Source organism: Silurus aristotelis (assembly GCF_946808225.1).
Source record: "Silurus aristotelis genome assembly, chromosome: 21".
Taxonomy (NCBI): Eukaryota; Metazoa; Chordata; class Actinopteri; order Siluriformes; family Siluridae; genus Silurus; species Silurus aristotelis.
The window spans coordinates 14169761-14195656 of record NC_139594.1 but is presented as its reverse complement, the minus strand read 5'-3'; the positions used below and the strand labels follow the sequence as shown (position 1 = coordinate 14195656).

The following is a 25896-nucleotide window of genomic DNA, read 5'->3' as shown; positions in this document are numbered from 1 at the left end:
CTGTAAACCTCTGAAAACTTTCAGAAACGTTTTCTACAAGAATTAGAACTAAATATACAATTATATAAAAATCTAATAAGGCTGAATGCAGGTACCGTTTAGATAACTATTATATGTTTGGCTTATGGCACAGCACTGTTCAGTGCTCACTTCTGATTAATGAAGGTTTAATTATATACTTTTGTATAACGTTGTATAACTTTTGTATAACTGCTGCTTATGTTGTAGTTCCAGCTTATAATAATGTGCTCATGCTATTAAGTTTCTATTGTTTCTATAGTAACAATTGTTATATAAATGCTTACAATTTATAATTAACCATTTTGCATTAATAATAATAATAATAATTATTATTATAATGATAATAATAATGATAATAATAATTTAGTTATATAAACAATGCATAAAATAATACAAATATATCAATTACTTATAATTACTTAATTTTTTTCGGTACACACAAAATGCAATCATTTTTGAGTTTCCTCAGGAAGATATTAATGCTTTGTTTAGTGCATATTTTTATTATTATAATTAAACGTGAAAACATACACAACAATGCCAGGGGTTTAAAAAAAAAGCAGAGTTAGTGTAGTGTCACTGTGGCTACTCACTCCATACTGGAAATAAGATTTAATTTGCACATGAATAAAAACGCTTAAAGGCTCAAGAATCCATAGCGCTAACGTTAGCTTCTAGCCACTTCCTATTTAGCGGCTAACCTTAGCGATATGGATTCTTTAGCCTTTTATTTCCAGCTTTAAGAATTTAAATAGAGAAATTATAATTATAAAACATGCACACACATCTGTATTATCCAAATGGGGTCTAAGAAATATATTTTGTGTGTGTGTGTGTATATATATATGTGTGTGTGTGTGTGTGTGTGTGTGTGTGTGTGTGTGTGTGTGTGTGTGTGTGTGTGTGTGTGTGTGTTTGTGTGTGTGTATATATACACATGTAAATATATAATGTTGAGGTGTTCAAAGTAATTCAGCTTTTTATCAGAGTAAACTTCCACATTGTTGATTGTTTTTCTATTACCTATAAGTTAATGGAAAAAATTCACTCATTAGTATAAGAAATTTGATTGATCAAACATACATCACACTACTTTACCAAAATGTAATGGACTGCTTTCTTTGTCTGTATGTTTTTTTCTCCTCAGGCTCAGAGGCACATCACAGATCTGTACGAAGATCTGCGAGATGGCCACAGCCTCATTTCCCTGCTGGAGGTGCTCTCTGGAGAAACACTGGTGAGTATCGGTGCTCATCAGAACTCATAGACAAACTATAAAAGAAATCAAATATAAGTCCTTGCATCAAGATACACATTCTGAAGCAAAATGTACATATAGATACCTGCTTTTGCACCGCATCCTCCTACTTACTCTAGCTTTAATTATACTTTAATAAACCCAAGTTCTTCTTTATACATAATAGCTGCATGATAGTCAGTATTTAACCCCAATACTTAATTTAACCTACATCTAATTAACCGTAGTTACTAAATTCCATAAATGTTTTGTTCTTTCGCCAAGTTTTGCATGTTTTTATTTTTTATTTTTACCTTTGAGTGACTGTGCGAACAAAAAAATGATGAATTACACAGGTTCTTTTGTGTTGCACATCTATTTTAACATGTTAATGTTGTGTTTTCTGCCTCTGTTTTAACTCCCTGCACTGGTTTTGCCCACTCCTGACCTTTCAGTTTTCTACTTGGCTGACCTCTGCCCTAACCTTGACCCCTTTGCCTTTGCCTCTTCTCTTGCGATGCTCTTGCTGGGGTAGCCGAGGGAGCGCGATGTTGTCAGGAACTCACGGTTGGTGAGTGGGTCTAGAACCTTCCGACCTCGCCTCCTCAGGGGGTCTGGCATGCGTCACTCTGGGGTGACCTGGGATGTGCATGATGTCACTTCCTTTGTCTTGTGTCTTGTTGTTAGTGTTCTTTACCCCCCTGCAAAAAACTGACCTCAGAAAGTCTGGATAAGTAGTAATTGACGTTTCGCATGTCAGATCAGCCAGGCTGAGTTTACAGGTCTTTTATCATATGTGAGATTGGCTGAAGTTTGGTATGGAAAAGTTTTATTTTGATTATTTTAAGTTAGGATAAATGAACTGGGAATTTGTTTGTTTAAACAAACAACTTTTTGACCACAGGAAACTATAATAATTGAGCATTAGTATTAGTATTTGTATTAGTATTAGTATTACAGGCTAAAATTAGTCCCGAATATGCTTGAGTTAAAGTTCTAAAGCTTCAGGATAAGTACTGAACCAAACCAAGATGCTTTCTGTCTCTGAATTTTACTGTGGTTTCACACTTGCAAATTCATAGAAATTTTTTTTAAATATTATGTTAAAAATCATATGCAAAGCTCAAACGGTTAAGGTTAAAGGAAAGGTTGGGACAGGGTTAGCTGTCATACTTATACTTTTCACAACATCATTTATTATCAAAAAATCGAAACATGATCACATTATCTTCTCTTATATGCATTTGTGTTTGAATTTAAGTCAGATTTTAGTAGTAGTAGTAGTAGTAGTAGTAGTAAATGTTATATGAAAAGTTTCAGCCATAAAAATTTAATAAGTGGATTGACAGACAAAGAAAATAAAGAAACCTACTAAAAATTAACAATAGAAACCATCACAGATAGTCTAATGGTATCTCTTCATTACACAGCATCAACTGTTAACCATTACACCCATTACCAAAAGTTTAAAACGTTATAAAATCTTTAGCATCAAACTATAGAAACCAGTATAGAAACTTACTGGAATCTGGAACCTCAATGACATCGTAAGGGTACCTATAGGTGTCCAGAAGATACCACCATGTGATTGACAGGTCCTCAAAGGTGATCTGTTGGTGACCAGTAGAAAGCTACAGCGTTATACTATTACAGTTTCCATTCAAATTAATCCAGTTCCCATTGAAACCATTAAACACATTACAAGTAGTGTTTCTATTGTTTGTTTGTTTGTTTTTTTGTTTGTTTTTTTTAGCAGGGAATATATGAGATGTTCACTAAAATCTCTTGAGATTCATTAGAAGTATTTATCACTAAAGCTCCAAAAGAGTTTTACGTCATGATGTCATGTATTATACATGAATTATTCTCCTTATTATTAATTATTTATAAGTGACATCATACACTAAAATTAGACAGGAGGCTGGCTTTCTCCTGTTTGACTGGCTATACATTTGATTGCCAGTGCATGGTCTGAACTGTACACTAGTACGCTAGTGTGTTTCTCATGCATCGCATATTCACCATGACATTATACCCAATTCACCTGAGAGATGTCAGTTGTTTTGGTAAAAGGATTTAATTCAAATTAATAGGCAGGATAAGGGATTTGACTATTATGTATATGGTATTTCTTTTATATAATATTTTATCTTGCAATATCTGTCATGTGTTTTGGGGCACATTACTTTTTATTTATTTATTGTTTGTTTATGTTTATTTTTATTTCATCATTAATATCTGATACGAAATGGCTTGACTATTCACCTGACCATATCTACCTGAGATGCCCTGGTAGGAGTTGAGAAACTATTGATCAGGCAGAGTATGTTCGTCAAAAGGCGTTTCAGCGTTTTTCAAATTTGTCCAGTTCCAGTTTTGACAATTTGCACAATTCTGAAAGGCAAAGAGGTCTGAATCTGTTTGTTCAAACAGTACCAATTTAACTTAATTAGTTAATTTCCACTTGTTTTCTGAGCTACTTTGATATTTTGTGTCCAACAGCCCAGAGAGAAGGGCCGCATGCGCTTCCATAAACTACAGAACGTCCAGATCGCCCTGGACTTCCTCAAACATAGACAGGTACAACAATTGCTGCATTGGTTTTTCAGATGATTTACATTAATTTTGATTAAATTAAACTTCATACACCACAGTTTAAAATTTCTCTATTTCATCTTTTGATCCAGGTCAAACTGGTGAACATCAGGAACGATGATATAGCAGATGGAAACCCGAAGCTGACCCTTGGGTTAATATGGACCATCATCCTTCACTTCCAGGTATGGTGTGATATACTGTAATTCTCACATATGTAGTGTTGGATTGTATTTACTATGCTAGATTGGCCCTGTTCCTTCTTTTCTATTTCTGTTTTACACATTTTCTGTCCAGTTTTAGTTTTAAGCAGTAAAAACATTATATTATACATTGGTCAAACACACATAGTGGAAGTTGTACAAGAAATGTTTATTTGAAGCTCTGTAAAAGTAATTAATTCATAAAATGTAAAAATGGTTGGTTTTGGCCATCTGAATGTAGTCAATTATACACTCGGTTTCTTGTATGATATTATATATAAATACTATAAAGTAAAAACGGTCCTGCAGAGGATTATGGTCCGAGGCAGCGTCCATCCACCTCAGTGACTCAGTCTTCCCTGTAAGAAAGAGGGTGTGGGCAAATTGGCATGGCAGTTTGATGACTCATAAGACTTCTGATGTTTATTTTTTCTCCAGTACTGTAATTTTAATAATTGTCGACTGGGGGATAGTATAGCCATTGTCTATTCTTTATTATTGCATTTGTTCTCATTTTTTTTACATCCTGGCCTTTATTTGTGTGGCATGGGAGGGGTATAGCCTTTGTATCAACTGGAAGCCTGCTGTAAATGCTGTCAAATAATTTAGTCTGCCGAGATAAACGAGTCACATAGCTTGCATATAAACATACAGCATATCAGTTGCCTTTAGAGGTCTAACTGAATTACTGAAGCACATTATACACCATGTCGCTTTTCCTAATCATTTCAACAGTATAAATGTTCTGTGCCGGAAAACAAAAACTCGACTTGTTTTGGGGATGGTGACTTTGTTCAGGTATGCGATGGCTGTTTAGTTGAAAAAGTTGAAGTGAAAGGATAAAGCATGTTCCCGTCCTGATTGAGTCACAGCGTGCAGGACTGGCTGCCAAGCTAACCAACTTCCCTAAATGCCAAACTAAACCAACCTCCATAAGTTCCCTCAGAGTTTCAGCCACATGCTTATAGCCACGTGTATAAAAGTCCGACCGGGTGTCAGTTTTAGCTTGGGAGAAATGATTCATCCAAAAGGGAAATCCTGACTATGAATCACTTTAAAACCACAAAGACACAAACACACTCATACACATATACATCCACGTACACACACCACTCACAAGCAAACACAACCACGAGCCTAAAAGATGAACAACGCTCTGCTCATAAGACATTTTTGTGGAGAGCTCATGATCATGACCAGCTGCTATATTTACCAAGCACAGTATCATAGCAGCAAGAACTAGGGTGTCATTACAGGATATCCCTTAGTTATTTAAAGACTATTCATTAAATTGTGTTCCCTACTGTGTAATAAACAACACCAGTTTATTCATTTCATATGTGGTTGCTATGGTGATTCTGAGTTTTCGGTACTGTATTAAGCACATTACAACCGTAATGTACATTTTTCTTCTTTAGAAAATCATACTTACCAGGGAAAGCAGTGTTGATGTAAAACATGTTGATGCACACTATTAGGATTAGGATAAATCAAAACCAATATGGGGAAATGTAGCCTGTGGTAAAATAGAATTCATTTTACCACTTTAAAGGCAATTATTTTTTCAGAAAACAGCATGTACTAAAGAGGTTTTTATACCAGAGAAATATGGCTGCATTTTCTATTCAGTTAACTATTAGTTACTTGCACATTATACTTTTACTTGGTATAAGGTTTTTTAATATTCCATACATTGTAATTGCAATTTTAATGCACAATTGCTAAATATATATGTATATATTCCTCCAGATCTCAGACATACAAGTGAATGGTCAGTCCGACGACATGACGGCCAAGGAGAAGCTGCTGCTCTGGTCTCAGCGCATGGTGGAGGGCTACCACGGCCTGCGCTGTGACAACTTCACTACCAGTTGGAGAGACGGCAGGCTCTTCAATGCCATCATTAACAAATACAGGTAATGAAGAGTTAGGAAGAGCTAATCACTGCTCAAACTTTTAACATGTCTTGCATGCATTAAAAGACATTAAATAAAATCACCAGATATGTTACAGAATAAAAGAACGCTAAACAATTTTTTTTACAATTTAAAAAAATAACAAACAATGTACTGTAATGAAGTTGTATATATGCATGTATTGGGTCATATATATTGACTATATATTCACACTTTATGGGAAATAGTTTGTGGACACATGACCATAAGATTTGTATGTGCTTTTTGAACATCCTATTCCAAATTTAGTCCATATTTACTGTTTTAATAACCTCCACTCTTCAGGTAAGATGTTCCACATGGTTTGGGGGTGTGCCCGTTGAGATTTGTGCTCATTCAGCCACAAGGGTGTTAGGTACTGAGGTTCCAATTAATCCCAAATAGGGGAGGTCCAGTAGGGTTGAGGTCTGAACTCCAATTAATGTACACCATATCTTTATGAAGCTAGCTTTGTGCACAGGGGCAAAGGAAAATGAAATGCTACTCCATTCAAAGATATCCTGTATAACTGTATGCCTCGAACTTTGTGGTAACAGGGAAGAACCAAGCATGGGTGGAAAAAGTCAGGTGTCCCAATACTTTTGTCCATATATAGTGTGTGTGTGTGTGTGTGTGTGTGTGTGTGGGGGGGGGGGGGGTTTATGTGTGTCTGGGAGCATTTTCACTCCTACACAAGGTCTTTTTGTTTGTGGTTAAACAAACTGTAGGATCCAGGGGAATAATTTCACACATATGATATCCCCAGAGTGTCTTTTGTGGTCTTACAAATTATCAGTAAATTCTTTTTTCAAATATCTGTACTTTTGGACAAGATATATCTTGTTGCACTTGAGCATGAAATAGTATATGGCTGACATGAAAAGTGGTGGGTACAGTATTTCTCTCTCTCTCTCTCTCTCTCTCTCTCTCTCTCTCTCTCTCTCTCTCGCTCTCTCTCTCTCACATTCCCTACAAGATCATAATAAATCCTGTGAGGGATTAAGGAAAAACATGAAGGGCGAAGCATATAAAAGTGGCAGGTTTTCCCAGAGGCTGTGATTTTACACCCTGCATGTGCTCGCAAAGACGCACATCTGTGTCTTAGAAGAAATAGCAGCTGCTTATTCCTTTCTTGAAAACAGACACAGCAACTGTTAGTCCTTTTATTTCAATTGTATGCTATTACCCAAAAACTTTACCAGAAGATCTGGATGTACCAAATGCCTGAGAGTGGAATTAGAGCAGATATTCTTTGCCTGAAAGAAGAGGATATTCTCTGAAGATTAATTAAAGAAGCCAGAAGGAGGGCACAGTTGGTTATACCAGAGCACATCCCTCACCGATGCTCAGTCTGAAGAGGAAGCTTCGATCGAGGAAAAGGCGCAGTAGTTCACCGAGCAGCACTCATGGCTCAGTTAGTGATCTGGATGATCGGGTGGTCATGTTGTGTGAAAATGTGCCCTCTGAGGGATGCACTGACTCCGAGTCACAAAGTCCAGAGGCTCAGTCCAGCAGTGGATCTCAGAGTGGAGACTTTAAGTCAAGCATGGAGCAACGGATTTCCTCAGTCAACAAGAACAAAATGTTCTACCAAAAGGCATATTATACTGAAGTGGTGCCAGCAGGGACACAAGCGTTTTACCAGTACACTAAATTGTATGGATACAGTATGTCACTTCTTAGAAATGGGTGGTTCTTGGGTGTAATTGCAGATATTTTTGCCTCACTTGGAATATTTGGAGAGCAGAAGTTCACGTCCTTGGACAGCATATTTGATTGATGTATTATTGAGACCTGTGAATATACAGTGCCACGAAGAACTAGATATATACTAGCAGGCTTTATTTTACTATTAGTTTGGTCATTCTGTTGGGGTTTCAAGAATCTGGGACACTTTTGACTAGTCAATTGCGAACATTATATTGAAAAACGCTGTGTGTGGAAGCTAATGTTTATACTTTGTATTTACTATTATTCTCATTCTCACCATTATTATCACTTTTAGAATATGTTAGAGCACACGTTTTCTGTGTAATTCAGCAGTACTGCATTGAAACGGTTAAATTCTTCCTATTTACTGAAGTACATGGAGCGTGTAGGTGCATGCTGTTTATAGTCTTCAACTGTTTTCGTTGGCAATGTGAGTGAGAATCCATACACTATAACTATTACATGACTGATTAGAGAAAAGTTCTGCAGAGATAAAGTTGTTACGATGAAGAGAGATTTGCAGAAATGCCCTTTGTAACATGTGTAAAGCAGCACATAATATCTCCCAGCTCTGTTTACCTGTCTGTTATTTATAAAAGTCTCATTCTTTCAAAGACATGCCTAGCATGTATATCATTCCTTGGCAACTGCTGGGATTTCTGCTTTCTGTTAAAGCCTGCTCTGACATGGCTCATTCCTTGTGTGTATACCTTAGGCCGAATTTGATTGACATGAGCAAGGTATACAGACAGACAAATCTGGAGAACCTGGAGCAGGCCTTCAGCGTGGCGGAGAGAGAGCTGGGCGTCACCCGACTGCTCGATCCAGAAGGTAAACCTGATCGTTCCTTGAGGCTGAGCAAAACCTTTTGCAACCTGTTCTTTTCCTGGCACACATTTGCTTCGCCTGTAGGAACAAATTTTATGATTAGAACTAAAGCTGTATGAGTAGTACGGACAAATTGGATTATCCTCATATTTCTTATTCATAATCATTAAAGTAAACAATAGTTGCTCAAAGTTTGTAAAACAAAATGATTAATAAACAGCAGCATAAGTAACACAATATTGCATTTTGGCTGGGAAAAGGTCACGTGCAACATCAATTGTGCACTTCTAAAAGTAAAAATGTATCAGTAGAATTTTGTACATGACATCGTTTTAAACTTATTTTAAGAACCTAAATGTTTGTCAGGATGTTCTGAGCTATATAATTTAAAGTGTGTGTATCTACTAAAGGGCCTATTTTCATGTAAATGATGAAAAATGTACACATTGTTCAAAACTACTGAGAAGCCAGAATGTGTATAAATACTCATGTTTTTCACATTTCACATTTACTTTTTGATAAAACTCTTAACAGAATCTTATTTGTAACATAATCACTGTTTATATATGTTATTTGCTTTTGTATTCCTTGGTCATGTAGATGTAGATGTGCCACACCCTGATGAGAAGTCCATCATTACATACGTCTCCTCCCTTTATGATGTCATGCCAAGAGTTCCTGATGTACAAGATGGAGTTCAGGCCAATGTGAGTCTCTTTTTAATACTGAAAGAAAAGCAAATTCTGGTCCATTATATAAGCAAAACCTCACAATTTATAATGACTAAGTTTGCAAAACCTCCTTATTACTTTTCATCTACATTCAGCTTAAATACATGTCATTTAAGATGTATAGAGAACCTAAGGAATTTTTATATTATTTTAAGATGAGTTTATTGTCATGTATAGAAAACACCATGACTACCATGGACATCTATAGTTACATGTAATGATGTGGAACATCCATGAGACAATTTAGTTTCTGGTACCACTTACAGTACATTAACAGTGTGTTTCGTCACAAAAGCAGTTCTATGGAAATAAATAGATTGCCAATAGAAATTGGCCCAACTAAAGTCTTTATAGGCAATACAGAGGAGACATTGGTGGGGATCAAAACCTGAGATGAGAAAGAAATTTTGAGAAGACCCAGAACATGAAACCATCCTCAACTGGGTGACAATGGATAGTGCGTTAATCATTCCTATATGTTAAAATAAGTGCAGTTGCATATCCAGGAAAATTTATTGTGGATTTACTTGTATAGTTGATCTTATTGAACTGTTCACTGATGGAGAATTGAGGGCAAAACTCCCCTTTGTAATTGAGGCGGTGTAATAGAGGTGTGTAGTTGTAATAAGACTCCTAAATGTTACATTAAATGTTTTTGTGTGTTATGTGACAGGAGCTGGAACTACGCTGGCAGGAGTACTACGAGCTGGTCACCATGCTGCTGCAGTGGATCAGACACCATATACTTGTGTTTGAAGAGAGCAAGTTCCCCACCAGTTATGAGGAAATTGAGGTTCTTTTACCAGCTCAATAAGACACAAACATACACATAGCATACACATAACTCTTACCCATACAACTACATATTGTAATTCAATCCTTTTATCTTGATATTCCAGGTCCTTTGGCGCCAGTTTCTTAAATTTAAGGAGACAGAGTTACCTGCCAAGGAGGCAGACAAAAATCGCTCAAAACACATTTACAAGTCATTCGAGGTAATATATAATGCAGCATGTGGTAGGTCTAATACATTAACATATACGAGATCACATCAATCTTTAAATGGGGAAATGGATAAGTGTTCACTGAATTGTAATGTTTTGTTGTGTTATAACCTGGAACTGAAATTGATATAATTGTTATTACATGGCTCTGGTTTGCTTTTGTGATTAAGGCCCTTTCTGGTTCCATGACTTTCAGTGGATGGATTCTCTAGGCCGAAGTGTGCTTGCATTATAACTTTCCATTTTCTTAGAATGCATCCATGATTTTTTCCCAGGTTGATTATTTTTGTGGGGGGTTTTTTATGTAATCAACCAAAAACTGAGGATTTTCCAGAACTTTTAACAAGACTAGTTTTGATAGCTCCTGCATGTTTATTTATGTTTCCTAAATAACTCACAGCCAGTTATTATATTGTAGCCAGTTGATGCATATGCACTCAAATGTATTATTTTCTTTTATAAAGGAGGTTGTATTGATTCCACCCCCACATTTTCTCTTAATTCCAGACATTTAATCCAAACTTTAGTTTAGGTTGGTTGTTATACTACAAAATACAGAAAGGGCAGGAATACATATGCAAAGCACAGTTGATATCTGTAAGAATGTATGTAACTGCACTGCATATTAAGAATTCATTCTTTTAAACGATTTCATTGTTGATACATATGTTTGAATGATTTCATTGTTGTTACGTATGTTTTTTATTGTGCTTGACTTGAGTATTTCTCTGTATACACAGGCTGCAGTGCAGGCTGGGCAGGTCAAGGTTCCACCCAGTTACCACCCTATCGATGTGGAGAAGGAGTGGGGTCGACTCCATGTAGCGATACTCGAGAGGGAGCGACTTCTCAGAAATGAGTTTGAACGGTGAGGCCTCCAAATTATAAAAAAAAAAAGAGGGGGTACCTGTTAGATTTTTAGAATAGCCTTATTTATTGGAAAATGACAGAATAAAATTAAGCATGGGTAAAGAAAATAATGGGAGAATATATTTGGGTTAATGTTGTCTAGGTTACAAATAAAGCTTAGTTGCACTCTGGACATTTTTCCATTCCTGGGGAAAAAAATGAACTGTATCAAATTATCTGAAACATGAATAGAAAAAAACTATGTCTTATTATACAATATGTTTTTTATGTTCTTTATTTGCCTTTAGCAAGACTTCAGCTAGTAGATCATTGATGCCTTTTAAAGGAAAGAGAGATTTCAAATGTTTTAGGCCGCGTCTCCCTATCACAAGACAGTGTGTCTGCTGCTTCTAAATAATAAACCTGTGTAGATGTCAGAAAAGCATAGAGAGAGAAAAACAGAAAGCTCAGGCTGTGCTATAGCACTGAGGATAAACTAAGAAGCAGGACACAGATTATCACTAGACATGGCATTTTTGAACTACTGTCATGGATTGGAATATCTGCTTCGCCAAAAAAGAGTGTAAGTCACTTTTTAATAGTTGTGTCTATAGTAAAAAACGCAGCGAACATGTTATGCAAACTATTCGGTGATTTAGTTGCAATACAAAACCCATGTGATTATTCAGAGGACATCAAATGTGTTTAAAATTTTTAATTCCCAAAAGTTTAGTAATTCCATAAGTTTTTTAGAAAAGGGTGCTTCCAAATCATCCCAGCATGACAAAACACACATAGAAAAATAATCAACAAAAGGTAGTAAAAGTAAATAGGCATCACTATTAAGCTGCACCACACCACCTTGTTGTTTTTTTATTTTCCCACAGCAGCACAACCCGTATATAGTTGTGAACACCGCAATCATGCATGTGTTTAATGTGTACAGTTTGGAGCGGCTCCAGAGGGTCGTCAGTAAGGTGCAGATGGAGTCAGGTGTGTGTGAGGAGCAGCTGAACCAGGTGGAGACATTGCTCCAGACGGTGAGACACACAAACATGCGCTTGATACACATGCACACATGCTTAACACAAAGGATATCTGAAGCTGTATTAATTTCTGTAACGGCAGGACATGCGCTTGCTGGGAGCCGGAAAGCCTGTCCAGCATGCGGCAGAGATCGAGACAGACCTGGATAAGGCTGAGAACATGATCCGCTTCCTCTTCAATGATGTGCAGTTGCTGAAGGATGGGCGCCACCTGCAGGCAGAACAGATGTACAGGCGGTAAGTAGATTAAAGCAGGGGTCCCCAATTTTTTTTCTGTGAGGGGCACATAATTTTCCTTTTCTTTAACGGGGGACCAGGTCACAACCAGTATTATTGTGGAGATTTTATAATGCTAGATTTCTTTTATTATTTTGTTATGCACTGTACGGACAAATGAGCATTACTTTACAAGAGATACATAGCCTTTTAAAGGAGCATTATTACTTTCATAATAATGAATATGACATATTTTCATATTCATTGCTATTAAACATTTATGTTTACACTATGTTGAATGTACCATTCTGTTGGTTGGTGGGTGAATTTAACAATTAATTCACAGATATGATATGAGAAAAACATTTATTAAAATGAAATTTTAAAAATATCTCTCTGGCACTGTTTAAAGAGCCGTTCCAAATGTGGGGGTCGGACATATTCGGCCTATGGGCTGTAGTTTAGGGACCTCTGGTCTAAAGTCATTTCACATGTAACCTTTTTTTCGTCAGAGTACTAGAAGAGACAACTGTACAACATAAAGGTGACTTTCGATATATACGGCAAAAAATAAACAGTAAACATGACCGTAGATAATATTTATTTATTAGACAGTATTTATACAGTATTTAAACTGTACAAATTTTGATTATTGTATTTTATTATAATTCACGGATTAAGCTTCCAGATTAAATTTCCAATTTAGATGGTTTTACATTATTAAAATAATTTGACTCTTAACTATTAGAGTACATGGAGATTGACCTCTGTACTAATATTTCACTTGCTGGATTTTTTCTCAGGGTCTACCGTCTCCATGAGCGCCTGGTAAATCTGCGCAGTGAGTACAACCTGCGTCTGAAGTCCGGTGTGACAGTGTCACAGGTGCCCCTTACACAGCTCTCCATGTCTCCGAGCCTGCAGCAGTCTCCTCAACGTGCACGGCCCGAACTGGATGAAGTTACGCTCCGCTACATCAAGGACCTGCTGGCCTGGGTGGAGGAGAACCAGAGACGTTTGGACAGTTCAGAGTGGGGAGCAGACCTGCCCTCCGTCGAGTCCCATCTGGGCAGCCATCGTGGACTACATCAGTCTATTGAGGACTTCAAATCTAAGATTGACCGTGCTCGGGCAGATGAGGTGAGTTTGATGATTTCTCTGCGGTACTATAATGGTGGACCATAATGGGAAATTGGTGAATTGTTGCTATCTCTATCAATTAACATAGACTCTGATTGCTAAATAAATATAGAAATCATTTTCCACATTTATACCACAGCACTGGTGGATTCTGCACTGATTTATGTCATTTGGCATACGCTCTTATCCAGAGTGACAATTATCTCATTAATACAACTGAGCAGGGCCTTGTTTAGGAAGCTTGGTGGTGATGAAAATTGCACTCATGACCTTCCAATCCAAGGTCCAATGGCTCTAACCTGCTGCACACCATTAAATGTAACTATAAATCAATAATAACAGGATCATTTTTATTGTCTCATCAGAATCAGTTAACTCCTGCCAGTAAACAAGCATACAGAGATTACCTGGCCAAGTTGGACTTGCAGTACAACAGACTTCTGGTAGGTTTACAGCTATACGCATATGCAGTTTTACAAAGTCTTTTCTTTATTGCAGAACAGTGAACATTTTACTAATAACTTGCTGTCTTGTTTTATTCCTTGTTTTCTGATAGAATTCCTCAAAGGCCCGATTGCGCAGTCTGACAGGACTACACGCTTTTGTCGTAGCTGCTACTAAAGAGCTAATGTGGCTCAATGAGAAAGAGGAGGAAGAGGTCAACTATGACTGGAGTGACCGCAATACCAATATGACTGCCAAGAAGGATAATTACTCGGTAGGATTCGTGGCTCTAAAAAATAATTCCCATAATTACTGCACTTGTTTTATAACTGTGTCTCTTATGTACTGGCTTGTTTAACAACTCCTCTTGAACACGACTAAAAACGGATTGACTTGAACTTTATTAGCATAAAGATATAGTTTAGCAATGTGTCTGCTGTAATAATTCATGCTGTAAATAGTTTAAACAGAGTGTTTGTAGCCATATGTAAAAAGGATTAGAGTGTGTAACAGAGATCATGTGACAGGGTCTGATGCGGGATCTGGAGCAGAGGGAGAAAAGAATGAATACAGTCCAAGCAGCTGGAGACAAGCTATTAAAGGAAGGCCATCCAGCTCGGAGCACTATAGAGGCAAGATAATTCATGAAACTATTGTATATGTAATAAGTAAAAATTTGAGTTATTATATTAACTACTTGCATTATCATACACAGTTATTATCAGTATAAACTGCATTTTCACATAATTTTTTAATTTTTCTTGCCTGGAATAACTGGAATATACATTCAACAGACCTGAACAATATTATATGAATATAATTTACATGAAATGTAATACAGTGGATTCTATTTTAACCATAGTGATCAGGTTTAGAAATAAACATTTAATTTAGTAGATTGATTGTGATTTCCACCTCCAAAAAATAATCTAGCACTCGCTGGTTTTGCCATAGGGCTGTCATGAGCCAATGGGTTTCCCAAATACTTAGTATTTTAGTTTTGAGTGTTTTATAAGAGATGGAGGGAATCAATAAGAAAATAGTGGAAATATAGTTTCCATCTGTATTATTATATGTTTAGCAAATGTTAATTATTTGTTAATCTTTTTAGAGCATACAATCATTTACGATCTTTCTGTACTATGTGTAGGCTTTCACTGCAGCTCTGCAGACTCAGTGGAGTTGGTTACTACAGCTGTGCTGCTGCATTGAGACTCACCTCAAAGAGAACACCGCCTACTTCCAGGTATCTACTTTAGAGAGATTTTACCGTGACCTCTGATTTGAATTTCCTGCTGTTTACATCTGTCAGGGCTAACTTAGTTTTATACCCTGCTCGACAGTTCTTTGCAGATGTGAAAGAGGCAGAGGAGAAGATGAAGAAAATTCAGGAGACAATGAAGAAGAAATATATTTGTGACCGCTCCATTACTATCACGCGTCTGGAGGATCTTCTGCAGGATGCTGCGGTGGGTTCTGTGTATTTACATGTATTCATACTGCAATTAAACAGTTAAGAATATCAATATAAACAGTGAAAATGTGGCTTTTCTTTTCAAATATTGCCAAATAGCCACCTGGTCTTCGATTTTAATATTATAGTAATATAGTTTGTAATGACCTAACTTCTACTGAAGCTTGTTGTTTTTTCAAGAGAGTGGAAACTTTCACCAAAATAAAATAATATTCTGTTTTGACCCACAGGATGAAAAGGAACATCTTGCGGAATTAAAGACTCATCTGGATAGCCTGAACCGGAGAGCCAAGAATATCATTCAGCTAAAACCCAGAAATCCAGCCACGCCAATTAAAGGAAAAATGCCCATTCAGGCAGTGTGTGATTTCAAACAAATGGAGGTATGATAGATATGCTATGCAATTGTAGTTTTCTTGGAAATGAGATTTAACTAAATAGCATCAAGGAAAAAAGTGAAAGCATGACTTTATAGCTGCTGTAGCATATTCAGTAGCAGGAACCAAGCTGTCCGTCTGATGATCAACATCAAATGTAACAATAATTAGATATAGACAGGGTTTGAAATTAATGGCTACCAAATTTTGGAAAAAAATTCAGCCGTGGCAGGTAACGTTGTCATGATTGATACATTTGTTCACTGACTTGGCTGGTGAATTTTGTGTAATCCAAACCTGTGCATATTTAGTGCAAATCTCAACTCATATTTTACTTTTTGATATTTTAAATAGTGCATAATTGGGCAAAATATTGTATAATAATGTGTATAATAATGTGTATAATAATGTGGCAGTACTTGACTAGGGTAACTAACCCTGGTGCTGATACTTTGCTGATACTGTCTATGCATCCTAGATTACAGTACACAGGGCAGATGAGTGTGTGCTACTAAACAACTCCCAGCCCTTTAAGTGGAAGGTTAGGAGCTCGAGTGGAAATGAAGCCACAGTGCCATCCATCTGCTTCATCATCCCACCTACCAACAAGGAAGCAGTGGAAAGCAGCTCAAGGTAAATAGTTCCTGACTTTTATATGAAGTAGACATATAATTTCTGAACATTGAATATGACCTCTGACACATTCTTCTGGTGGTGTTAGTTGCCCTTTAACAGAACTAAAGCTTGTTTTGTCTATTATTTGTGTTGTTTTAGTCTGGATGCAAGTCTTCAGAAGCTGATGATCCTCTGGCAGAAATTGCATGTGGACATGAAGAGTCTGCTTTCCTGGCAGTATCTCATGAGAGACATTCAGTTCATCAATTCATGGAACTTCATCATGGTAAGAAACTGGTGTTTTTATATATTAACTGTTCATTACCACTTTCTTAAACCACAATGAGGAGGAAATCTAAAACCTTATTGGTGAGTCACAATAGTAACAGTAACAATACCAGTGGTGGACAGTAATGAAGTAAATGTAATTCATTAACGTACTTAAGTAGCTTGAAAAACAGAAGTTTTTCCTTTTGAGAGACTTTTACTTTAACTTCACTACAAATTTAAAGTCAAAAAATTTTTTTTTTCTCTGTTACATTTTTTTTTGATTGGTGGTATTTACTTAGCATGAACATACAGAACATTTTAGGAGGAATAAATGATGGAAGACACTTCTGAATCTAACCTGCCACAACACCTGTGGCTCCTGTGGCTTTATTTGTGTTTGAAGCAATTTAAAAGAAAGTTCATGATAATTCTAATAGATAAATATAATAATAATTTGACTCATCGATATCATTCTATTAATAGATTAGTGTGCTAATAGTAACATTAGAGTCTTTTCACATAAACTGATTAATTAATTAATTAATTGATTAAGATTGAAAAGATAATAGGAACATTGTAGCCACAATAAATCATAGTACTTTAAAGGCAAATACTTTTGTACTTTTATTCAAGTGAAAGTGTAAAGGGAACAATTATTTTCACTGGAGTAAAATTTTACATGTTTATGTATATTAAGTGTTTCTCTACTTTAACTCAAGTAAATGGTCGGTGTACTTCGTCCGTCACTCAACAATACCCTTATACAAATATTGGTGCATTTATGGTGCACATACATGGATGGCAAATTCAGATAAAAAATAATTGTTGATATAGTAAAGAGACATTTATTTAACATTCATGGAAGTCTCCGATCTCAGCATTTTCTTGTAACATTTAAATGTATTTAATTTTTAACAATGGAAGTTTTTGCCAAATCAGCTTTATAGTAGTAAATAGTTCATTAATATGAATTTAATGTGTAACTGATGTATCAAATGTGTATCAAATGTAACCCGACAATGATCCTAAAATTGCAGGCTTATCAAATACAATATCTATCCAACATTTTAATCAAATGAGCGAGAAAGTGGCAACATTGGCAAGAAAATCTCCATTAAACTTCATGTGGAAAAAATCTTAAGAGGAACAAGACTAAAAAGGGAAACTATCCTCATCAGGGTAACAACGAATGTCAATTTATAATAGTTCCATCATTGTTGAGGTTCACTGATGGATGCTTGAATAAATAAATCAAAAGTTCATATCAACTGTAGTCCAAAAATGTTAGACTTAAAGCTGTAAGCTATATACAATATGATGCATAGAAATAAATGAATAAAATGTATTAGGTTACTCCTTTATTACATAAAAAAAATGTCATCATTGGCAAATGAGTCATGATGTGGTATAAGAGGAATAAAACATTTTAAAAGGTCACAGTAATGTCAGTTTACATTATCAGCACCTGTGACCCTTTAGCCAACTTAGAAAAAAAACATAATTTTTTATTATTATTATTATTATTATTATTAATCTTACATTATTCTTTTACCGATGCCAGTATAAACCTTCTGTGATTTCATGATCCCAAATTCTTAATAAAGTATTAATCTCCCAATATAGGATAACTTTTTGCCACAGGTTTAGTTTTAAATATATATATATATATATATATATATATATATATATATATATATATATATATATATATATATATATATATATCATGTCTGGCACATGTATCATGTTTGTTTTTGTTTTTTTAAGGAACCTGTGCCAGTGATTTGTCCACAGAGGCCTTCAAGCTCATAGCAAATATACATGCAATAGTGCAAATTCTATAATCTGGAAAGATAATTATACTGTATATGGAAACAAGATTGTGGCTACACTTTTATATTTTTTAAATCTTGTCTTTAATGAATCTGTGCAGTCTTGATTACTATTATACACACATATATATCTTAATTGCTTCAGTTTAAGACACTGAAAGTGGAGGAGTACCGTCTGACTCTGAAGAAACTGGAGGAGCACTATCAGATCTTCATGAGGGATAGTCAGGACTCTGAACTGTTTGGTGCAGATGAGCGCATGCAGGCTGAGAGCGCTCATAACAATGCTACGCAGCATTTTGACAACCTGGTGCGATCCATGGAGCAAGGTGAGTAAAGGCAGCTAGGGTTATTGTTTGCTCTGATCCAAAAGCCTCCTCAAAATGAATCACATTATTTGCTGCATTAGTTATGATTTAACTTGGCATTGATAAAACATACGTAATGATACATTTCAAACAAATAATAATTCACTTTTGTATAAATGATAAGAACATTTGTAAAAGCAGGTGTGTTCGGCTGATGGTGTATCTTCAACCATATTAAACATTATAATCAATAGTATAATATTACACTTAATGTTCATCAAGGAGGGTTTTTGAAATCTTTGTGAACAAACCAACAAAAGGCTTTTCAAATTTGACTTAACATCTGGGTTGCTGTTCTGAGCCCCGATTTTAACCTCTGTCTTGTAATGAGCGTATATATGGATGCGAGTGCCGATATTTGGTGCAAACATTAATAAGTACCATACACTGAACACAAACAGAAGCACAAACAGCAAACTGAAGGCAGGAACCAAAACTGGAAGCAAACTGGAACTGGAAGCAAGCACCAACTTCTGGGTCCCCTAAGAGGTCTTTATATCCAGGACCATAGATGTGATTGGTGACAAATTAAATAGTATTAGAATGTTGGGAAGTAGCGTAGAAACAGTAGCCAGTCAGAAAATGCCTAATTTCACATTCATTTAGAATCACGGGAACCCCATTGTTGGATAAACAGTCGTTGCAGTGGTTGAAAGAAAAAATACATATATTTTTTTTTTTAATGTTTAATTTCTATTTTGCTTCATAGGGGACTTAAAATAGTCAAGGAGGATTTATGTAAAGTTTTTTTATTAAAAAGCAAAGCATTATTAAAACGGGTCGTTTATCCAATCATGGTTGTTGAAACTGCAAAGACATCATATGAACAAAGGTTTCTGGACAACTGACCATAAGATTCGTATGTGCTTTTTGAACATGTAATTCATTATTTACTCCCCATTTACTCTTACATTCTGGAAAAATAGCTTAGGGTGCAGCGTTCCAGTTAATCCCAAAAATATTGAATAGGGTTGAGGTCAGGACTCTATAACAGCCCATTTAAGATCTTCCACTCCAACCCATGTACTGTAAACCTGTGTACTGGCTTTGTACACAGAGGCATTGTCATGTTGGTACAGGTTACTGTATACATCCTATACAGTTGTGTGCCTCCAACAACCACATGTGGCTGGAAAAGTCATGCGTCCCAATACTTTCGTCCATATAGTTTATGCAAATATGAAGGTAGAATCAGAATGAGAATCATCTTTATTGCCAAGTACCATGGGTTGCATGTACAAGGAATGGTGTGCTGTTTTAAAATTAGAAGAAAACGAGGAAATTTAAATAATAAATAAAGATAAAGACATTAACTATTGTACTATTTGTATTTTGTACTATATACAACATTCAGCCTTGTCCTGAGCGACGTACAAACGTTTGTACAAAACTATACAGTTTGTGCAGGGTTTGTAAAGTGAGACAAATAATGTGTGAACAATAATGTAAGTGAGGCAGTGCAGTGATCGTATATAAAAAAGTCACAGGTTTGGGAATTAGATTATGAAAACTCAGTATTAATTGTTAGTAGGTGCAGTTTCAAATGGTGTTCAGAATGATCCAGGGTTCACTATTTCCAGTTTGAAAAACCCTAAATAGTGGTCTAAAAGTAGAGCATTGTTTTTTTCCATCATTTTCATTTTATCATTGTGCTATAAGTAGGAAGTTTATTGTTTCTGTATTGTTAATTGAATATAGATGTAAAATTTGTAGCCATTACAATCTAATCTCCCTGATTATAGCACTTCAGTCATCCATCAAACTGTCATTTTACATTTCATGTTTCAGAACCTCTCTCCACTTCTAAAGACAAAGTTGCTGGTAAAGATTGTAGCTAAGATTTGACATGTGACTAACTGCATTTAGTGTCAGCCCTAGCATTGCGTTCTGTCAATGTATTTCAATTCACATCTAAATATTGGTTTTATTTTATTCATTTCATTGTATGATTTCTCAGTTCTTTACCATGAAGCATGGCTACTTGCTACATACTTTGCTACATTAAACATGCACATCTTTTTGCATGAAGCTTACAATTCATTTGAAAGAAATTCTGAATAATTTTTTTTATTTGATTTATGTTGAATGATTTGCCAGTCTGTTTCTGTTGTGCCTGTGTGCTTATACATTTAAACTACACTCAATATTCTGTCTACTATATGTCTATTTGATCAGCTGGACAGGTTTTACACATTGTCAGTGAAACATGAATTATGCTACTTATGCAGGAGAGCAGGATGAGTCGGTGTGTAAGAGCTACATCACTCAAATAAAGGACCTAAGACTGAGACTTGAGGGATGTGAATCACGCATGGTCAGTCGTCTCAGGCAGCCGGTGGACAAAGAGCCCCTAAAAGCCTGTGCCCAGAGGAGCACTGAGCAAAAGGTATGCTATATTTTATGCAGTTTGGAAAAAGTCATCAGAAGTCAAAAGTTGGGTTTTGGCTGGAATAGTGTTTTTCTCCATATATAATACTGACCATGAAGGTATTTCATTAAAATGTTTTTAGTGAACTTTTTAATCTTGCCCAGGCTTTGTTCCTGCAAAACTCAGATCAGTTAGGGAGTGATGGTAAAAACAGTCTGCCTAAAGATATCCAAAACATTGAAAATGGTTTACTTACACAGTAAAAGCCATGCTTAATATGCTTGAAAATAATTTGATTAAAATGTTGGATAGATATTGTATTTGATAAGCCTGCAATTTTAGGATCATTGTCTGGTCACATTTGATCTCAAATTCTCAAAAACACCACAGTCTTTAAAACGAAAACACAAAAGCATTCTCAATCTGACTGTGTACTTATTAAGCACAGGTGTGCCCTATTACACATATTTTTGTTTTACCAAACATGCACACTATACCATGTTGCTTCTGTGTGAAACAAACAAAACAGTTAACTTACTTTATTATCATTAATGATGTGTCTTAATAAATTAATTTAAAAATATATATAAAAACATGATTTATAAAAATCTATCATACAATTATGAGAAAAAGAAAAGGAAAAATGAATGTGAAACGAAACAATAATTATGTAATTGGATAATTGGATTCTATACTGAAGTGAGTTGCTGCATTTCTTTGTATTTTCTACAATGAAAATAAAGTATTTTTATATTTATTAGCGTTATTAAACTACTTCCTATTTTCATGTGACCTTTAGGAAAATAAAACACATTATATACATTTATCCTTCTGTACTTTATTTTGTAAACAGAAAATGCAGACTGAGTTGGAAGGCATAAAGAAAGATCTAGATGCAGTGGTTAAACAGAGCGAGGAGGCACTGGCTTCCTCTCAGCAGTCCACCTCGGCACCTGTCCTACGCTCAGAGCTCGACATCACCCTGAAGAAGATGGACCGTGTTTACAGTCTCTCATCCGTCTACCTGGACAAGTTAGTCTATAGAAACTCTTAATTTATAGCAAATAAATGTAAAAATGTAAATTCTTCTTTATTGTAATCACACATGGCTTTGGTAGAAGATTCATTCATTTGTACCAACATCGATCACACTGTACAACAGCTCATTACTGTGTTGGGACACTACACTGCTCTGAGCCTGGCCTAAGCTTAGCTGATTGATTTATGTCTGAACTTGAGTAGTTCCATCAACATCCATTGTTTAGTTATTCTTATGAATTGCCTTTTTAATTTCATATGTTTGTCTATTACTAGTTACAATTTTCAATTTAAGAACGTTTGCACTGCACAGCTCTTTAATTCTGCTCTTATAAAAGAAATACCATATCAGATTGCACCATTACACTGTGTCTAATTCTTCTTTACATTTAGTTCATATGTAAATGTTTATTTTTCTTATGATTCATTTATAATGTAAGTTACTTTTAGTATACTTTTAACTCTCTGTGGTGCTGTAATATTTTAATTTCCCTCAAGGTTGAATAATCATATTTATCTACTTGTTCATCTATATAGCTATATTTTTTCTAATCTTTTTTTATGCATTTCAGATTAAAGACCATTGACTTGGTGATACGCAGCACACAAGGTGCTGAAGAAGTTCTCCGAAAGTACGAGAACCAGCTCCGTGATGTCCACAAAGTGCCTGCGAATGAGAAAGAGCTGGAGTCCAACCAAACCCAGCTAAAGGTGCAAAATTACTTTATGACTGCTTATAAAATACATAAACAGACAAGCTGTGTGACAAAATAGTTTGGACATTAATAAAACGTTCTTTTTTTCTTTCAACTTCAGAAACTGTGCTCAGATGCGGAGTGTGATAAGCCAGTTTTTGACCGTTTGGAGGCTGAACTTCAAGAAGCCATGGCTGTAAATGAGCGAATGTCTCGTGTACACAGTGAGCGAGATGCTGAGCTGGATCACTATGTGCAGTTAGTAGCAAACCTAAAAGAGCGCTGGCAGGCTGTGTTTGCCCAGTTTAAGCTACGCCAGAGGGAACTGGACCTACTGGGTAGGCAGATGCTAAACTATAGACAGAGTTATGACTGGCTCATTCAATGGATTGCAGATGCCAAGCAACGGCAGGAAAATATCCAGGCCATGCCCATCAGCGACATCAAAGGTCTTAAGGAACAACTGGCCCTGGAGAAGGTATGTATCATTATTGCAGAGTGCATAAAGAGGTTTACAGTCATTATACAGTCATTATACAGTCATTATAGTCATGTTCACATCATATAAATGACGTGATTATTCATTTGTTGTTCTTTTGTTTTCATGAACAACTTCTATAAACAGAAACTCCTTGAGGAGATTGAGAACAACAAAGAAAAAGTAGATGAATGTCAGAAATATGCCAAGGCCTACATTGATACAGTTAAGGTAAGGATGAAAAAATTCCCAAGCCATTTTTGAACACAGATATCAGGATATTAGATCTTTTAAAACGTTTCTTTTTAGGATCATGAACTCCAGCTGGTTACATACAAGGCATTGGTGGAGCCAATTGCTTCACCTCTGAAAAAAATCAAGGTGGAGTCTGCATCAGATGACATTATCCAAGAGGTATATTCCACTCTATTTTTCTATACAAAAAAGTTTTCTAACTTTATCTTTAAAAGTCAAGCAAAGTATTTGAAATGTGTTGTGAATTATCTTCCAGTATGTTGCTCTAAGAACACGCTACAGTGAGCTGTTGACTCTGGCAAGCCAGTATATTAAGTTTATCATAGACACACAGAGACGACTAGAGAATGAAGAGGTGAGTTGAACGATCTCCAAAAGCATGTAAAGTGCCTTGTGTAAGTATTTACCCCCTTGGATTTGTACACTATATGAACAAAAGGATTGGGACACAGTTTTCCAGCCCTATGTGGTTCTTCCCCAAACTGTTACCACAAAGTCGGTGGTACACAACAGTATAGTCTTTGTCCAATAGTCCAATGTCTTTGGATGTGGTAGCATAAAATGATTCCTTCACAATTAAGAGACTTATATCTGTTCTAGAATGACAGTGCCCCTTTACACAAAACCATTTGCATAAGGATACTGTTTAATTAAAAAGATCTTGAGTGGCCTGCTGTAAAGCTCTGACCTCAACCGTACTGAACACCTCTGAGATGAATTGGAACACTGACTGCACGCCACATCCCACCCTACTGTAGTACCTGACTGTACTAACACAATTGTTACCCAATGAGCAGAAATCTTTACAAGCACACTCCAAAATCTAGTGTAAGATCTTCCCAGAAAAGTGACGATTATTATAATAGCAAAGGAGGACTAAATGTGGAATAGGATGTTCAAAAAGCACATATGAATCTTGCGGTCAAGTGTCCACAAACTAATGTCCATGTAATTTATATGTGTAGGATTATGTGTTATTCTGTGTAGATTAATGACATATAATCCCATATTAATCAATTTCAAATCCAAATTGTAATATTACAAAATGCAGAAACTGTTTAAGGGGGTGAATACTTATGCAAAAAAATGCTAAAAAATTTCCCAAAAGGCTTTTTCTTATGTAAATTATGAGACACGATTTCAGTTAGAATTAACTTAAGGTGATTTTTCAAAATGATTCCACATTTCCTATATAAGATAAACTGTGCTCACCTATGTTATGAGTAATGCCAAATGCTAGTGGTGCAGCACATTCTATTTCACCAACAATTCCTGTATCCCACTGTCTGTGTGTAAAAATAAGTTTTTGAAAAAATCGCTAACATAAAAAAGTGAACTATTTGTCAATAGCGCTCCGCTGAAGCATACCCAGAATGACATTGTAAAAATACAGCATGCACCTTTTAATCGAGCCGACAATTTGAAATTACACTGAAGTAACACTTTGCTTGTATCTTTCTATATTTTCCTTTCTAAAATGTGTCACATTTTTCTAAATCTTTTTTTTTTTTTTTTTTTTTTTTTTTTTTTTATGAGAAGCACAGTTATGTTCTTTACTCCCTTTTTCCTTTTTCCTAACTTGCATTTCTGCTTGTTTGCTTCTCTATATGGCTTGCCAGTGCTTTATCATGATGAATGTTTATCATGTTTGGGCACTAAGGAGGTAAATTTTGCACCGCATTGTCATCCTGTTTATATTCATTCGCCAAAAGCACATAACAGACTCTTACAATGATACATGACTCTTGTATGTATATATATATATATATATATATATATATATATATATATATATATATATATATATATATATACAGTGAGGAAAATAAGTATTTGAACACCCTGCTATTTTGCAAGTTCTCCCACTTAGAAATCATGGAGGGGTCTGAAATTGTCATCGTAGGTGCATGTCCACTGTGAGAGACATAATCTAAAAAAAAAAATCCAGAAATCACAATATATGATTTTTAAACTATTTATTTGTATGATACAGCTGCAAATAAGTATTTGAACACCTGTCTATCAGCTAGAATTCTGACCCTCAAAGACCTGTTAGTCTGCCTTTAAAATGTCCACCTCCACTACATTTATTATCCTAAATTAGATGCACCTGTTTGAGGTCGTTAGCTGCATAAAGACACCTGTCCACCCCATACAATCAGTAAGAA

General features: G+C 35.7%; 1 protein-coding gene across 17 annotated transcripts in view; it reads left to right on the top strand.

The window, feature by feature from the left end:
• pleca (plectin a) overlaps positions 1-25896 on the top strand; it is a 92870-nt gene that overhangs the window by 54584 nt on the left and 12390 nt on the right. For 12 of the 17 annotated variants that reach the window (XM_083523460.1, XM_083523447.1, XM_083523446.1 and 9 more), the window contains 29 exons: positions 1169-1258; positions 3761-3838; positions 3946-4038; positions 5806-5972; positions 8416-8531; positions 9129-9235; positions 9933-10052; positions 10159-10254; positions 11004-11131; positions 12059-12152; positions 12241-12395; positions 13178-13514; positions 13880-13957; positions 14071-14232; positions 14486-14590; positions 15109-15204; positions 15302-15427; positions 15663-15815; positions 16288-16442; positions 16584-16710; positions 18672-18855; positions 20683-20715; positions 21123-21280; positions 22116-22294; positions 22873-23011; positions 23117-23473; positions 23621-23704; positions 23783-23887; positions 23985-24083. In XM_083523460.1, coding sequence (XP_083379586.1) covers positions 1169-1258; positions 3761-3838; positions 3946-4038; positions 5806-5972; positions 8416-8531; positions 9129-9235; positions 9933-10052; positions 10159-10254; positions 11004-11131; positions 12059-12152; positions 12241-12395; positions 13178-13514; positions 13880-13957; positions 14071-14232; positions 14486-14590; positions 15109-15204; positions 15302-15427; positions 15663-15815; positions 16288-16442; positions 16584-16710; positions 18672-18855; positions 20683-20715; positions 21123-21280; positions 22116-22294; positions 22873-23011; positions 23117-23473; positions 23621-23704; positions 23783-23887; positions 23985-24083 — 3921 coding nt within the window. The remainder of the gene's footprint in view (positions 1-1168; positions 1259-3760; positions 3839-3945; positions 4039-5805; positions 5973-8415; positions 8532-9128; positions 9236-9932; positions 10053-10158; positions 10255-11003; positions 11132-12058; positions 12153-12240; positions 12396-13177; positions 13515-13879; positions 13958-14070; positions 14233-14485; positions 14591-15108; positions 15205-15301; positions 15428-15662; positions 15816-16287; positions 16443-16583; positions 16711-18671; positions 18856-20682; positions 20716-21122; positions 21281-22115; positions 22295-22872; positions 23012-23116; positions 23474-23620; positions 23705-23782; positions 23888-23984; positions 24084-25896) is intronic. The other 5 variants (XM_083523452.1, XM_083523461.1, XM_083523457.1 and 2 more) reach the window with 1 other exon arrangement.